The 17,623-nt window shown below is 42.4% G+C and overlaps 1 protein-coding gene across 1 annotated transcript in view; it reads left to right on the forward strand.

The window, feature by feature from the left end:
* Window positions 1–17,623, forward strand: part of si:dkey-34d22.1 (discoidin, CUB and LCCL domain-containing protein 1) — a 143,058-nt gene that overhangs the window by 49,417 nt on the left and 76,018 nt on the right. The window contains exon 3 of the mRNA XM_068011694.1: window positions 3,092–3,229. Within this exon, the coding sequence (XP_067867795.1) occupies window positions 3,092–3,229 (138 nt within the window). The remainder of the gene's footprint in view (window positions 1–3,091; window positions 3,230–17,623) is intronic.

The raw sequence follows: 17,623 nt of genomic DNA on the forward strand, positions 1-17,623 counted from the left end.
GCTTGCTCGTAAGAGCTGATGTAGCTGGCACAACACTCTTCAAGAAGTGAGTAGTGCTGCAGTCTTGGTTAGCAGCCAGGGTTCTTTAATGAGCCTGGAGGGCTCATCTATCAAGTGCTATGATAGATAAGATTGTCCAGGGACTTTTACACACACTTTGCCTTGCCAGTAACAACTTTCAGTGGCACAACCTATTTATTCAAAGTTGCTACTTCTAATGGCTAGGAGCTTGAAGTGTTGGAAAGGTATTTTACATTGAAATTATTTTTCCGTGCAACACTTCTGGAGATTATGCCACAACCTCAAACACACCCATACCAATAGAATGAATGGAGAAGGTGTCACACCAGCAGAAAACATCTCTACCAGATACATTGAAGCAGATTGTAGCCACACAAATGGGTTGCTTCATAGCTGTGGTAAAATTAAGTTCAGTTTGTCCTCACAGTAATGTATTGCTCATCCCAATCATATCAATCGAGGGAGGCACTGATGGAGTCGTGCAGCTTTCCAAAAGTGAGGAAAATTGAAACGAGGATTACCTTTGTTGCATTTCCTGACAACAGCTGTACTGGAAGGACATTGGCAGAGGCCAAACATGCAGTCATGTGTCTTCTTAACCCCAGCTAATATGTTGTCCAGGAGAGCAGCAAGTGGGGTTTGGATATGGGCGTGGCACAGGAGACTGGAGAGTGTGGGATGTGGTGAGAAATGGAGGACTGTCATATCCTCATTTTTAAATTAAAAATTACAAGGGGCAGATTGAGAATGAGTAATGAGTTTCATGATATATTTGATTGATAGTAACGGCAGATCCTCTCTGGCATTGCAGCTTGTTTTTGCATCTTGCTGGTTTTGTCTGTCGGTACTAAAAGCATTAAGAAACTGCCTGAAGTTGTGAATTTTTCACTGTGAAGTCAGGATCAATGGTAAATCTCGAGTGCTTTACACTCAAAAAAAAAGCAAGCTCATTTTTAAGATCTGCTGCATTAATTTGTCTATGTACCAACGAAGGAGTTGTTTCCTGCATTATAACAGTGACTACAATTCTTCAAAAGTACTTTATGGGCTGTAAAGAGCCTTGTGACACCCTGAGACCGTGAAAGGTGCTATATAAATGCAAGTTTGTTTTTTCTTCTTTGTTTAATAAAAGGCTTAGTAATTCACCTATTCATTTTACTGGCAAAAATATGTTCAGTATTCACTTCCATCTTCTCTATGCTCCAAAGCTAACAGTTTGGAAAGGTCACACAAATTACATCTACCCACGCAGCAGCTGCAAAGCCATGCTGTAATGTTGACTTTATATGGCAAATTGTTCATCATACTGAGCGACTTTTGCATTGTTGAGATCTAATTAATCCTCTATAATTTATATGGTTTGCTTTTATTGAAAGTTTTAGTACAACCCCAAAATTGGATTACACATGTATGTGAAAGAAAAGTGGAGTAAAATTCGTCATAAATGTATCGTTCACTGACAGCCGAGGTTGGTTAATGTTTCATTTGGGAGAATAAAATGCAGTTTAATCATCTTCAGAAGCATCAGTCTTATTTTGGCTTTTCAAATTGTTACATTTATGTAGGTCATTTAAATTCTTAGTTTGCCATACTTCTATTCGCCTCAAATGAATGAAGGGGGCACTTTCAAAAAAATAAAGTAATCCTGTAAACCAAAGTTTCTAAATTCCAATTTTTTACAGACTGTACTTTTGCAAATGCTTTAAATAGAAACACTTCAGCCATGATTCTGTGTGCAATCTGTATAATCAGACTGACACTAATTAAATCTGTTCAGGATTTGTTCTAGTTGTAAGATCTACTGAGACTGCCCCCATATACACAGATTTAGTCCACTGGATCTCTTATTTCCATTTTGCTTGGATCAGTTTTATAGATTGAGATGCAGGTTGAGAATCAGTGCAGTTAAAATGATTCTTAAGTACAACTCAGTTGTATAAATTGTACTTTTCTATTTTCTCTTTTTTTTCCCCCTTCACCTCTTGCAGACACTGACTCATGTTGTGGTACAGTTACACTTTCCCCAGCTGCCCTCCAGTTAGTTGGCTAACTTGCCATTTTCTCGCATTGATATTTCAAACTTTTTTTTTTATATGAGGACATTGACCCCATTACTATGCCAACTCTTTGTGAAATTTGTCATCATATTGGAGTAGTCATCTTAACTGAAGCTTGCCGTTTCGCTAGCTCTCACTTTGGAGGCTAAGGGATCGATTTTCGTCTGGACATTAAACATTGCATGGGTGGAGTGCAGAGAACATAAAATCACTTAAGGAAAATTACACGCCTGCTGCAGTTTTCACCTGAATTCTCTTCCATTACTGGAGGAAAGATTGGGTGGGTTCAAAGGCATCATGAACGCCTTTTCACCACATTTTCCTCTGCGCCTTGCCCAAGCAATGCTAAATGCCCAAAAAATGCACAGTGGTGCAGTGGTTAGCACCGCAGCCTCACAGCTCCAGTGACCCGGGTTCGGTTCTGGGTACTGCCTGTGCAGAGTTTGCAAGTTCTCTCTGTGACCGTGTTGGTTTCCACCGGGTGCTCCGGTTTCCTCCCACAGCCAAAGACTTGCAGGTGATAGGTAAATTGGCCATTGTAAATTGCCCCTAGTCTAGGTAGTGGTGGGGATGTGGTAGGGAATATGGGATTACTGTAGGATTAGTACAAATGGGTGGTTCTTGGTCGGCACAGACTCGGTGGGCCGAAGGGCCTGTTTCAGTGCTGTATCTCTCTATGACTCTATGAAAGCCAACCCTCATAAGGTTTAGTGTTTAAAGATGTGCAACAATGACAATGATTGCCTAGCTTCACGTGTGAAGAATAACTAGCTAATCAAGGTAGTGGGAGACAAGCAGATCTGTACAATCGTACCCCAACTCAAGTCACATTGTGCTCAGGAGAAAATGAAGGGATGGAGGAAACTGTATAATGAGTAAAGTCTGCAACGCTGAGTGGTGGAACTACTTTGAATTCTGTTTTTTTTTTCTTGCTATCCAGTCTTGTTTGTTTATGCTGCAGTGATTTTTGCTGCTTCACACAATGTTTAAATTTGTACAAATTCTCTCGGCAGGTCCTTATTGCGGAAATTTGAATCAGGTCCCTTCACAAATACAGCTAACATCCAGTGTGGTAACCGTGGAGTTCAGAAGCATCACGCATATATCAGGAAGAGGATTCCTGCTCTCATATGCTACCTCTGACCATCCAGGTAAGAATCCTTTATCACTGATACCAATTGGTTTTGTCGCTAGCAAGAGTAATCTACCAAAACCAGCAACATATTATCCCAAACTTCCTTCAGGATGTTCCAGTCTTCTGTCATCCAGTGGTGTCTGCACCAACCAGTTAGCATTAACCATTTTTCAGCAGCCTAATTGGAAACAGCCACAAACCAGACTGCTCAAAGTCAGAAGTCTTGATATGTGGTAAGAAATTTCAAAATCAGTTTGGATGACATTAATCTGAAGCATGCTCCAGAGGTTTTCCACCAAAGTATATTGACTATAAGGGCTGTGTTTTTAGCCCCTGCCGGGAACGGAGGCGGGCGGGCACAGAATTTTGCAGTTTAGGTGCCTCCTTGGTTCCTTAGCAGCCATAGGCTGCTCTATGGAGGAGTTCCCTGCCCCCCCCCTCCCCTCACTGCTGCTGTTTCTAGGCTGGAGAGCCTCCTATTGGCCTTCAAGCTTCAAGAGCCCACCCGCTGTCCTTAATTGGATGCTGAGCACGCCCTGTGGTCACTAATTGGCTAATTTGGGGAAAATTGCAATTGAGTGACTGTGTTTTCCACACAGTGCAGGCCTCTGACCCCCATTTCAGCCTGACGACAGGGTCTTGAAGCCCCAGGTGTCAAATTAAGTCTGCTCTATTCATTGTTTTGTACAGTGAAACTACATGGGAGAGATTTTAATCTAAAGTTTTTTTTTTACATGAGCCTGATTCCACTCAGTTTGATTTCAGAGCTACTTAGCATTGGCAGCAAGATGTAGTTGATTTTTATTGTGAGGTAACATCCAAGTAAACAGATTTGTATCATTTACTTGGTGCTACCCTGCAAACATCTCACCCTCGCTCATTTATAGTTCCTTCCAGATACTCCTGCTAATCTGTGAACTTGTCACAACAAATCATCTCTACATTTCTTTTTCCATAGAAGAATAGGTAAATGTCGGAAGCGTGTGACGGTGTCTTCACTTCTCATATCCAGTTTATTCACCGAAACACTTGTGACCTGGTTCCTATTTTACCAAATCTGCCCTGTTAAATTCTGTATCTCAGCACTGAAATCACTGTACAGGTAGACTTGTGGAGGGCTAATGGTAACATAGCGATTATATTACTTGACTGGTAATCCAGAGGTCCAGACTAATGATCTGGAGACATGAGTTCAAATCCCACCACAGCAGCTGGGGAATTTAAATTCAATTAATTAAAAAAAACTTGAATTTGTTTTTTAAAAAAAGCCAGTCTCAGTAATGGTGACCATGAAACTACTGGATTAGTGTAAAAATCCATCTGGTTCAGTAATGTCCTTTTTAGGGAAGGAAATCTGCAGTCCTTGCTCGGTCTGGCCTATATGTGACTCTGGACCCACATCAATGTGGTTGACTCTTAACTGCCCTCTGAAATAGCCCAGCAAGTCACTCAGTTGTCGAGAAGGCGGTTCACCGCCACCTTCTTAAGGGCAATTATGTATGAGCAATAAATGATGTCCTTGCCAGCACTGCCCACATCCCATGAATGAATTTTTAAAAATGGTATTTGGCAGAATAGGAACTGTTTGAGGTCATTCTACTTTATACATAGGGTACGCCTGGCCCATTACACCCAATTTAATAAAATGAGCCTTTATTTACCTTGTGAGCTTCTGTAAAATGATTTTCTCTGATCCTGTTAACACCACCAAGCCCTTCCTACAGTCTCCTTTATTTTACAGCCCCAACCTTGACTCTTTGATGTGTTTTACATTCAAACTGTTATATATGTAGCTTATTTATAAAAAGGACCTTTGGCATAAAGTAACTATGTAAGAGTTTAATCCACTCAGTTAAAACGCAAATGGGAATCGACTGTTTATTTTCAACAGTGTGAAGCAGTTTGTTTTAAAGGTCTGTTACTGTAATGTCTCTGTAATGGTTGAGGAACACACAATGTGCAGAATCTACTGGGAGTAATAAATTGCCCTGTGGTTCTGGTGGGGATTATATCAAGGAACAAGTAGAGACAGAAAATCAGTGTGAGTGAGCTGTGATATGGTTTGAGATGGGAAATTCTGCACTGGACAAATGACAGCCAGCTGTTTGAAAAGGGTCGATTTTTTAAAAAACTGGAGTACATTATCCATCTTCATGTTGATTCCTGATTCATCCCAGTTGTATTTTGTCACTATCAGTTTTACTTTAGTGAATCTCTAAGTTAAAACTAATGTAATTAATTTACTTTTTTTGTGGAGCACTTTTATTTAGTATCTACAAGCATGCAGCATGGTACCCCAACAAATTGATGATGGGACAGCTGCGACTAGAAAGAGGAGGACATTACAACACAGGAGCTCATAACCACAATGGATATTCAGGGAGCGCTTCTCTGACATGAACTTCACTGAGGAGTAACGTATGAGGTGCCTTCGCTTCATGATGGAAGCTGTCTCCGAACTGTCACCTGCTACATCGACAACAAAACCCACGTGCTGTACATGGCTGCTTGGGTCACCATGGCCATTAGCTCTTATGCCTTGGGCTACTTTCAGGCTTCAACAGGTGACAGCAGCAATGTGCCACAGTTCGCCGTCCACTGCCGTGGCAGGGAGGTCACCGAGGCTCTTGTTCGACATGGACAGAGCGAACCAGGACAAGAGTTTACCAAGCTTCCCCAGGCTGCACGCACTAACCACGTTATGGCTCCCCGTCACCAGCCTGGCAACTTTATCAGTCAAAAGGAATTTCACGATCTCCACCCTATATATTCTCTACGCTTGTGTCCAGTGATTCACAATATGAAGATACCTCCTTTAGCCTGGCTGCCAATGTACACATGGTGGTATCAGAGCTGGTGCTTACATGGGTGAAATTGAGTATCTGCATCGTCAGAAAGATTGGCCTTCTCTTCCTCCAATGCAGAGGTTATGTAAGAGAGGGGCAAGGGTTGGCTTTTGGTGTAAAGAGAGAATAATGGCTGGTGCATGCATCTGCAGTTTGTTATAGAGTGTGTAGGGATGAGGTAGAAATAAGAGGAGAAAAAAGAGGAAAAAGTGTGAAGCAGCCCTGTAGAATATCTCCTCCAGTGTTGCTAGTCGCCCAGGTCAAGACTGCCCTACCCATGAAGACCAACACATTTCTTGGAGCTGTGCTCAGCCTCCTCTACTGGCAGCCTGCTCTCTGGAGTTGAGGGCAACCTTCTGCTGTCAGATGGAAAGAAATGTGTTACTGATAGGGACGTTCTCCAAAAACTTCAAGATAGTCATCATGGAATAGCTGGTATACAGTATGACATATGTGAGGTGTGAGGAAGTAAGGTTTGGAATAATAGTGAGTGTGTGAGTCTGAGGAGAAGGAGGTAGAGTGATGTGTGGTGCACTGTAGGAGAGTTGAGGGAAGCGGAGGGAAGTAGTCAGGCTGGAGGTGTGAGCAGAGTAATTATTCTTAACTTGCAGGCAGCCAATGAATAGCATGGCAGTTGCACACTTCACTCATGATGGTGAATAGGCAGCACAAGTATCATATGCTGACTGAGACAACATTGACAGACGTGTACAGTATGTGACCCACCCATGCACGCCCACTTTTTGGGCACGATCAATTTCTAGACTGGTATCTTTACTTTTGAACCACCAGGGAGCTTACCACAGTTTTCATGTTATTTTCCAGAATAGAGTAATAAATGAATGCATGCAAGTACAGTTGAAATTGCTTTCACTTTGATGGATTCTTAGAATCCATGAATTCATCATGGGGAAACATAAAAGTAACCTATCCCAACATAGATATTTGTACCTAGATATATTTAATGAGCTCAAACATGAATCTCCCAGAGCTAACAATCACTGCCTTAACTGTGTTAGAAATAAAATTGCCAATTGGGACTTCAGGCCGGTCACATCACTTCAGAAGAACGTGGAAATTAATGTGGTTTGGAAAGAAAATCAGTCATCTTGCACTGACCGCTGCTCTGATGCTGTTTATAGGGTCAAAATGTATAGTTCCAATTTCTCGGAAGCAGCATGGTTAAAACATCTCCCTCTGATTCATTTGTTGATTGTGCTCTTTGATGACTGAAAGGAGTGGGTGGGCTTGCAGGAAGCTGCAGACAGTGGTTTTTTACGATACAGGGTTGCATTTGCTCCTGAGGGGATTTTCTGCAGGGGAAAAAAAGTGGAAAATTACACAAAACCTTCCTGTCCGATTGAAACAGCCATGTTTCCACAACTGCTGCTTGAACAACTGGGAACATTGCATTTACTCAGAATAATTTTGTTCTGTTTTGAAGATAAGGGGAGTAATGTTAACCCCTAAAATCAGGTGGGTTTGGGGGCGGATAGAAGGATAGAAAGTTAAAAATTCGAAACAGGAACGCAACCCACCTCTGAACGTGCCCACTTCTGGGGCTGAATCTTCTCATCCCGCTGCCGGGAGTGGTGGTGGGCGAAAAAAATGGCAACCGGCATGCACAGGCCGCGTGCCACCATGCTACCATGATCTTGAGCTCGGCGGCTCATTGGCTCATTATCATATGCAGGGTGGCCGCCAACCCCCCCCACCCTTTCAATCACGTGCCAGGGGCGGCCTCGGAGATGCCGTGAACGGCATCGACTGTTTCTGCGCAGCTGCTGTCATTTTTCGAGGACTGACAGCCCTGCGAAGAGACTGCAGAGTTCCCCACTTCCCCATCTCAGTGGCGCCAGCTTTCCCTGGATGGGGATGTGAAGGCGCGTGAGTGCTGAACGTCGCACTGAAGATCTGGAACTGCAGGTAAGATTGCTCCGGTTTTCACTTTAATTCATGCAAACAGGCCACCAGGAAAATCGGGCCCGGCAATCCCGGCGTCGGGTTCCATGGCGGCTGCTGCCACTCCAATCTTCCAGCATTGCACCCCACCGTCATGAAACCCGACGCCAGGTTTGGAACAAAATCTAGCCCCTTGTTTTAATGGATGGAGGATGGGCAACAAGCCCACTCTGAGGAGGTGAGGCTGTCATTGAAACCTATTAGGGAGGCTGCCTTAAAGTGTTTCTATTTTTAAACTGCTGCTGGCTGGATCTCGGGAATCTTGACAGTTAAAAGTAGTTGAGTAGGGCTGGATCCATAAGGTAAACTGCCTTTATAGCACTGATTGTGGGCCAAGAGTGTTTCCTGCAGGCTCAACAGGCAACTCTGTAAACCACCCTGTGATCTGTCTGCTTCCCCAGACCTCTACCGGCCATCTCACTCCCCCCAATCTCTCTCTGCCTGCTCCTCCATTGCGTCTTTCTGATTGATAGGCAGCCAGCTGGTTTAACACTGCAGGATGTTCGGGAAACCAATATGTCCGGGTTTCCTATCCATAACCCTTCCTGCTGCCCTGTAGGTGCAGCCCCTTAAATATCATGGCCAGGAAAAACATTTGTTTAGTATTCTTCTGGTGCTACGTTCCATTCAGCCGATCAAGTCTCCTGCTATTCAGTTACATCATGGCTGATGTGTATCTCTACTCCATTAAAAAAAAATTAATTCTGCAGATATGGGCATTACTAACAAAGCCAGCATTTGTTGTCTATCCCTAATTTCCCTGAGGAGGTGGTGGCTTACCATCTTTTGAACAGTCCATCTGGTGTAGGGAGGGAGTTCCAGGATTTTGACCCAGCGACAGTGGAGGAACAGTGAAATAGTTCCAAGTCATGATGGTATGTAGTTTGGAGGGGACTTGGGAGCTGGTGATGTTTCTGTGCACATTCTGTCCTTGTCCTTCTAGGTGGTAGAGGTCGCGGATTTGGAAGGTGCTGTCGAAGGAGCCTTGGCGAGTTGCAGCAATGCATCTTGTTGATGGTACACACGGCTGTCACTGTGCATCAGTGGTGGAGGGAGTGAATGTTTAAGGTGATGGATGGGTGCTGATCAAGCGGGCTGCTTTGTCCTGGATGTTGTTGAGCTACTTGAGTACTTTTGCAGCTGCACTCATTGGGGTAAGTGGAGAGTATTTCATCACACTCCTGACTTGTGCCGTGTAGGGGATAGAAAGGCTTTGGGGAATCAGGAGGTGAAACACTCACCAGAGGTTACCCAACCTTCTGACCAGCTGTTGTAGCCACAGTATTTCTATTGTTGGTCCAGTTAAGGTTCTGGTCAATTGTAAACCACAGGATGTTGATAGTAAGGGATACAGCGATGATAATGCTGTTGAACGTCAAGGGGAGATAGTTAGATTTTCTCTTGTTGGAGATGGTCATTGCCTGGCACTTGTGTGGCATGAAAGTTACTTGCCACTTATCAGTCCAAGCCTGGATGTTGTCTGGACCTTGCTGCATGCGGGCACAAACTGCTTCATTATCAGGCGTTGTGAATGGAACTGAACATTGCACAATCATCAGCGAATAGCCCAATTTCTGACCTTATCATGGAGGGAATGCCACTGATGAAGCAGCTGAAGGTACTTGAGCCTAGGACACTACCCTGAGGAATTTCTGCAGCTATGTCACAGACAGAGATGATTGGCCTCCAACAACCACACTCACCTTCCTTTGAGCCAAAAATGAATCCAGCCAGTGGAGAATTTTCCCCCTGATTCCTATTGACTTCAATTTTACTAGAGCTCCTTGATGCCACACTCAGTCAAGTGCTGCCTTGATGTCAAGGTTGCCATTTTTCCCTCGCCTCTGCACAGGTTTTGTCCATGTCGGAGCAAGGCTGAAATGAGGTCTAGAGTTGAGTAGTTCTGGCAGAACCCAAACTGAGCATCAGTGAGCAGGTTATTGCTGTTTAAGTGCCACTTCATAGCACTGTTGATGACACCTTCCATCACTTTGCTGATAGAGAAGGCCAGTTGGGCATTAATTGGCTGGATTTGGTTTTCCTGCTTTTTGTGAAGAGGACATACCTGTGTAATCCCAGTTACCTGCCTTTGCTCCGTATCCATTTATACCCTTACCTAACAAAAAAATCTATCAATCTTAATGTTGAAAATGTCAATTGACCAAGTAGCCACAGTTTTGGGGGGAAGCGAGTTCCAGATTTCCACTAAACATTGTATGGAAATAGTGCTTCCTGATTTTATTCCTAAATGATTTAGCTCTAATTCTAAATTGCACCTCCTTATTCTGCATTTCCCCAGCAGATGAAGTCATTTCCCTGTTTCTGTCATAGCTTTTATCATTTTAAACACCTCAATTAGATCACTCCTCAACCTTCTAAAACCCAGGGGAATACAAGCCAAGTTCACACAACCTGGCCTCGTAATTTAACCCTTTAAGCCCTGGTATCGTCCTGGTGAACCTGCTGAAGAAGCAGTACAGTCTCTTGATTGGTGCACAGCCTTTAAGTATGTGAGATTTTTGTATAATCTTAAATTGGGGCTAGAACAATAACACATACCAGAAAGCTACTTATTACAGTTGTCTGGGTATGTTGTGCTTTCTGAGCTTTTACCCGGACATTAATTTGGACAGCCCAATTCAGAGCTCATTAACTTAAAAAAGTGAGGGAGGGGGAGTTGGTGGCCAAAGCCAAAGAGTCAAAAAGAAGTTCAAAAGTGGTTCAGGACAATTGAACAAAATTAACATTTGATCATTTTATTTTGAATCCTTTAACAGAACAATAATATCATTTTGGAGGGGTTAGGGTTGCTGATTTCCTCATTGCCAGCCCAGCTTAAGTAGAGCATCCGTAGTGAAGGCCTCAGTGCTAGCCACATACAAGCTAAATAATGCAGCTCTTTATCTGTGATTTTCTGTGTACTAATCTCCTTTATTTTTTACTTTTAAGAAGTCTATATTTTGCATTTTCACTTGTTTTTTTAAAGTTCAGTCTCAGGATGTGGGCCTCACTGGCAATGCTGGCAATTAATGCCCATCCACTTTTCTATTTTGTTTTGAGTTATCCAAACAGCTCTCCCCAGCTGAGGGGTCAGGCTCCGTGCTTCTAAGCTGTTGCCAGCAGTTCTGTAATGAGCTGCAGGAAGTTGCTTGAATGTAGCTTGTGTGACTTACTCTTCTAATTCCTTTACCCGACCCCATTCCATCAATGCTGAAATGCCTGACAAACCAAAACTGTGACCACCTGTAGGGAATTCTTGGACCATTCCAGCCCTGCGCTCATTACGTTGATAATTTTACATTGAATCCTTTCTCATTACCCCTCCAAAATGATATTGTTGTGATTGCTGAGCTCCTCATGGCACTATTCTGAAGAACAGAATAAAACAGATGATCTGGTCATTATCACATTGCTGTTTGTGGGAGCTTGCTGTGCACAAATTGGCTGTCACATTTCCTACATTACGACAGTGGTTATACTTCTAAAGTACTTCATTGGTTGTAAAATGCTTTGGGACATCCTGAGGCCGTGAAAAGTGCTATATAAATGTTTTACATTGGACAGCACTGTATCATGGCAGCACTAGATGGATATTCCCCATGTCTGTTGTTTCATCGGGTCTTGTGCACATTTTGGTTGAGTTTTTAGTGACTCATTGAATTGTCTGCACCATAGAGAATCGCCTGATGGCCAAGCTGATATGATTGGCTACTTGTCCATAGTTAAGTAAATTATGAAAACTGCAATGTTTGTTCATGTCTGACTCACACGATAGTTTGGCTGAACAGAGCAACTTTTCAGTTTACTATACAGAAGGATTTGAAAGTTTAATTTCTTGCCTACCATGTTATTTACTTTAATGTCTATATTTGCAACTTACATTATATGTTAACACGATAATACAAAAGATCTGCCGGTATTTAAAATTTTCTGAATAATCTGCCATTTCTTTTTGGGAATTAAGGTCAGGTTTCAATAGAGAACAATTTTGTGCTGTTACAATTAAAACAACCTTTTCCAGTTTCTGTTCTTGCTATACTAGGGCTCTTGGTTCAGTAAGGATCTGCTGGGTTAGCTCCACGTGGACACAAGCAATGAAGCAATTGGCAATAACCATCTTTTTTGTATCCTGGTATAGCAGCTGCATTTTACGTTGTATTCTCACTAAAATAATCATTGCAGTCACAGCAACACTGAGACCTTGTATGCTGACCCATTTCAACTGCTTTGACCCCTTTGTTTGCTCTGAACTACTACAGAGTAAGCAGTTTCTGCCAAAGCAAGTTTACAGCCTAGCTACCTTTTCTTAAGAAAATAGAATGGAGTCTACTTAAGATAAATTCTGATGAGATGAAGTTCTGCTGAAAGGATATCAATTTCAACTTTTTATTATCATACAACAGTACAGTACAGGAGGCCTTTCAACCCATTGAGTCTGTCCTAGCTCTTTCCAAGAGCAATCCACTTTGACCCACTCCCCCGCTCTTTCCCCATATCCCAACAATTTTTTTCTCCTTCAAACATTTATCCAATTCCCTTTTTGAAAGCTATGGTTGAATCTGTATCCACCACCTGTGATGCAGTGCATTCCAAATCCTAACCACTCGTTGTATAAAGCTAGTATTCAGTAGGTTTAATAAAACTTGGCAGTACTGAAAATTTGAAATAAAAACAAAAATTACTAGAATTACAGTGCACTAAGCTTAAAATAACAGTTAAGAAAACTGCAATTGATTTTGCTGTTGCAGCGCTATGAAGGATAGAAATCAGCAAACATTCCTAATCACCATATTATGGTGATTCATGTTGGAAAGTGCGTGTTTATGGACATTGTGGAAATGAAATTGGTTTCCGCGATGAAGCCCTCCAAGGTCAAGTAGCCCGCTGATGCTCACTGTCTGGGCTTTCATGTGAAAAATGGCCACGGCATGAAGTAGTAAAGAACTACAAAGGCCTGTGACTCTGCACTGCACATAAGTCACTAACTTTAGAACCTGCTAATCAAGGTTTTAACTCTTCCAATCAGTTTATTTTTAAGCAACAGGGAACAAAAGAGGAACAGTGTTACAGTCGCGATAGCGAGGATTGTCTTGGAGCCTGCTCATAGGGAAGGAGTGACAATCAGTAGGTTGGAGATGCTGAAAAGCTCTACTGCACCTCCCAGTAACCAGAGTGGCACTGATTGTAACCAGGGAGCGAGATACCTTTCCAGGAATTAAATGGTGGTGTAGGGGAGTGGAGGAACTGAATATGGAGCATAGAAAGAAAATGAGGTGAAAAACAAGAAAAGGGCATCCAGCCTTACTGTGGACTAGCTACAGTCCAAGATATGCAGCTTCTTCAGGAACCATGTGTAGAGTCATAGCTGCCAGTATTGAGTCAGATCAGTCTTTGTGCCCTATCCAAAAATAATAAGATGAACATTTTCCATTTTCTTTGGAAAGTGCAACAATTCAAATGAGTTCCAAGTGGCCTATTCATGCTCTCCCCTATAGATTAAATAGTATAATTTTGCAGTTTAATTGTTTTAAAAGCATATATTTTATAGAATGTTCTTTTAAGTGAAATGCTTTGGAAGTAAAAATATTTGAAATTTTTGTTTAAACAAAGGAACTTGCATTTTTAAAGGCTTTTCATAACCTCAGGATTTCCCAAAGCACTTTACAGCCAATGTAATCACTGTCATACAAAACATAGCATACAATATGCACACAGCAAGCTCCCACAAACAGCAATGTGATAATGACCAGATAATCTGTTTGGTGATATTGGTTGAGGGATAAATATTGGGCAGGACACTTGGGAGAACTCCTGAGCCGTTCTTTGAATAGTGCCCTCTGATCTTTTACGGCCACTTGGGAGGGCAGACGGGGCCTCGGTTTACTGCCTCATCTATAAGACAGCACCTCTGGCAGTGAACTCAGTACTGCACTGAATTCTCAGCATAGGTTTTGTGCTCCGTCCCTGGAGAGGGACTTGACTCCACGGCCTTCTGACCCAGAGATGAAAGTACTGACACCCAAAATTTGGGGCCACCCAAATTGTCCTGAAGAGATGGTGGTTTGCTTTCTCCTTGCTCTATGTTAGTCCCTTGAGCTGGTGGTGTTCTATGTTGGTGTTAATTAGGCCATTTGGGATTTTTGACCTAGCAATGATGAAGGAGTGGCTGTATCCAAGTGGGGATGGTGTGTGACTGGCAGGGAAAACTGGAAGCGATGATGTTCCCATGGGCCTTCTGCTATTGTCCTTCTTGGTGTTAGAGTTGTGAGGTGCAGTCACAGTAAATTTCTGTAGATTAGCATGTCCGACAGAGTTTCAGACATTTTAGCACTCAGAGCATGGGTTGAAAATCCTGTTAATTTTAAAAATGATTTTACAACGTCTCATAACACTGCACTGGATATGTTGTAAGGATGGTTAGTATGAAGCATGTATCCGTTATTAACCAGTCGATCAGGACAATCATCAGTCCATTGGATTTGATCCAGAAATTGCCTAGAACTTTGGCCACACAATAGCTCCTTAGCTTCCAATATGATGGGCAGGAAGTGCCTGCCCTTTATGAGCTGGAAGTGTGCTGCCCACCATATTGGTGAAGGCGAATAAATCTGCATTTAGAGCTCATGCCTGAAACGAACATTAAGCTGTTTGCATATGCAAATATAGATTACAACCATCAAGGTAAGTTTTTAAAATATACTTACCTGAATACGGAGCCAGGAGGAGGAGTCCTCCTCTTGACCTCACATTCAATGAATAAGTCGCTGCCACTCCACCACCCCTCCTGCTACCATCCAGCCACTGATCCTCTTCTACCTCATCCTCAGCCACCTATCACTTCCCTGGGCTGTCAATCACCCCAGCCCCTTTTATCTTTCACTTCTGCTCTGTAGTGATGGGAGGAGCAAAGGTACATTACCTGGCTCATTAGCACTGCTGTGGGCTGGTGCCAGTCTGCACTCTGTCCCCCTCCCATGCGTTTTACTTATCCCCTCACCCCCTGGACTCACCGGTGTTAAGGGGTTGGCGAGGCAGCAAACCCAAATTTGATAAAAGCAAAATACTGCGGATGCTGGAAATCTGAAATAAAAATAGAAAGTGCTGGAAATACTCAGCGGGTCTGGCAGCATCTGTGGAGAGAGAGACAGAGTTAACGTTTCAAGTCCGTGACCTTTCATCAAAACTGGCAAAGGTTAGAAATGTAATAGGTTTTAAGCAAGTGAAGCGGGGGTGGGGGGGAAAGAGAACAAAAGGGAAGGTGTATGATAAGTCAGAGGGCAGGAGAAATTAACTGACAAGGTCATGGGGCAAAGGTAAAGGGAGTGTGCTAATGGTGTAGTGAAAGACAAACCATTAGTGCAGAGAGAGTGTTAATGACAGAATAATGAACAACTCTGTCCAAAATTTGATACCTGCCCTCAGGTGAGCTGCCTGAAAGGAGCACCAGCATCTCAGACGTGTTGTTACAGTCATACCCAAAGCCCGATTTCTGACGAGCCTCCCAGTTCTTATTGGAATGGCACCATCATTTATGCACCCAAAAACGAGTCTTTAATGAATCTTTACCCCTCACTGTCTTAAGCTCAGACATGAAGACCAGGTAAATGGGGAGATCATTTATAGAACTACACAGCATCACGAGTCATGGTCAGCAGGGGAGGAAAGGATAACAGGAGCAACACTGGGAAGAAAGCTAAACAAGTCATCTGTAATTGTTCTGCCAAACCGAGAAATGTTTTAATTCTTAAAGCTTTCTTGAGGGAATTATTAGTCAACAAAAAGCTCAAAATGGCTTTATACACTGCCTGTTACAGAATTATTTGAATAGCTGGGGAAGAGTTAAAAAATGAAAGATTTTGAAAAAGCAGGCAAGTATATTTGTGTTAATTTGTATTTGTGATATCTGGTATTTAACATCCTGTGTAGTAGATGTTTTCACACTATTTCTACAGATGCCACCTGCACGAATGGTACAACACTGAGTTCAAAAGTTTCTTTCTGTCCTTTATTGTCATCCTTTGATTTCATTTGTTTTGTCTTTTTATATCATGTAGATTTTTGTTGGATAAGGGTATCAAGGGATATGGAGCAAAGGCTGGTAAATAGGTCTGAGGTACAGATCAGCCAGGATCTAATTGAATGGTTGAACAGTCTCTGGGGACTGAAGGGCCTACTCGTGTTCCCATTTATCCCAATTTCAAATAATTCCTATAAAGTCTATAATTTCGCATTGATGTCTCTTTTCATGAAGAAATTATTGACTGCTAATAATTTAAGGAGGAATGTTGTAAGCTTCCTTTTGAACAGTGCTGAATTCCCAGGAATTGAAACCCTCCATATCAGTAAGAAACAGAAAGGCATCCATGCACATTTGAGTCATTTGATTTGAAATAAATGATCCAGATTGTCCACAGTGGCAAATAAAAGTCAAGAGTTCAAATTGGCTGATTCATCTGCTGGTGGTCAGAAAAAATAAACAGGCAGTTGTTCTCTATCCTCACTGAATGCCTTTAGGATCCCATTCCATACATTTATATAAAACGATGATGAGATTTCCTGGAGCCACAAACCAGCTGTGATGGAGAGAGTGGGCTGGTGACCTGTTCCCAAGTTCTCCACCAGTACCGCTCAGATCCAGCTGCTCGTAGGTGCAGCCCTGGGCGTAATCTCGCTCTCGTTTTCACTCCCATGGTAGAGAAATGCCTACTAGCACTTCAAGGGAAAGGAGATAATTGGCCCTGAATTGCATCACTCGAGTTTACTTTATGCATTAGAGCTTCAGAACATTGTGTCATTCTACTGCTGGGGAATTTCTCTGTTAACATATTTTAACGGTAGAATTAAAAAAATAATTTTTTTTGTTGGATCGTTCCTTTCTCGTAATAATTCCTTTTTTTCTTGTTCACATCTGTTAGCAATATAAAGTAACATCTGCCTTTTTGTAAGCCAAGTATATAAAACTCCCATGTGGCCATCCCCTTCACACTATGAACAGGAGATTACATGCCGCCCACCAATGTTAATATCGTCTTTAGTGTTATAGAGCCCACGCCTACACAGGGGCCTCTTCTGGTAATTTTTCTATATGAATCCTCAGTCTAATATATCCATATACCCAAAACATTTGAAGTGTATTCGGTTCTTTGGAATGCTGTGTCTTAAGGCACTTGTTAATCCTCCAGCTTTATGCTGGTTTCCGACATTCACTCTCCCTGCAGTTTGGTGCTGATTCCAACCAGATTCTGGACAGTGGTGGAACTGATAATTTTGGCAGCAGTTCAGCCTAGAAAACTATCAGTCTCCACTGGTGCTGGATCAAGGTAAGTTGTCCCTTATATGTTTCCACTTGTGCCATCAGCTGCACTTTTGTACCGAAAGCACCTGTTATGTTTGGGAGGACAGGAACCACATCTCCTGTCATCCGTAACAATAGCTTAGAATCTTCAAACATTCAGAAATACTTGATGCAAAATTTTCATTACAAACAATTGAAAATATAGAACAAAAACAGAAAATGCTGGAGATGCTCAACAGGTCATTAACATTGAAAGGGAGGAAGCATTAGATGTTTTAGCGGGCTTAAAAATGGATAAATCCCCAGG

This window comes from Heterodontus francisci, chromosome 31 (assembly GCF_036365525.1).
Source record: "Heterodontus francisci isolate sHetFra1 chromosome 31, sHetFra1.hap1, whole genome shotgun sequence".
Classification (NCBI taxonomy): Eukaryota; Metazoa; Chordata; class Chondrichthyes; order Heterodontiformes; family Heterodontidae; genus Heterodontus; species Heterodontus francisci.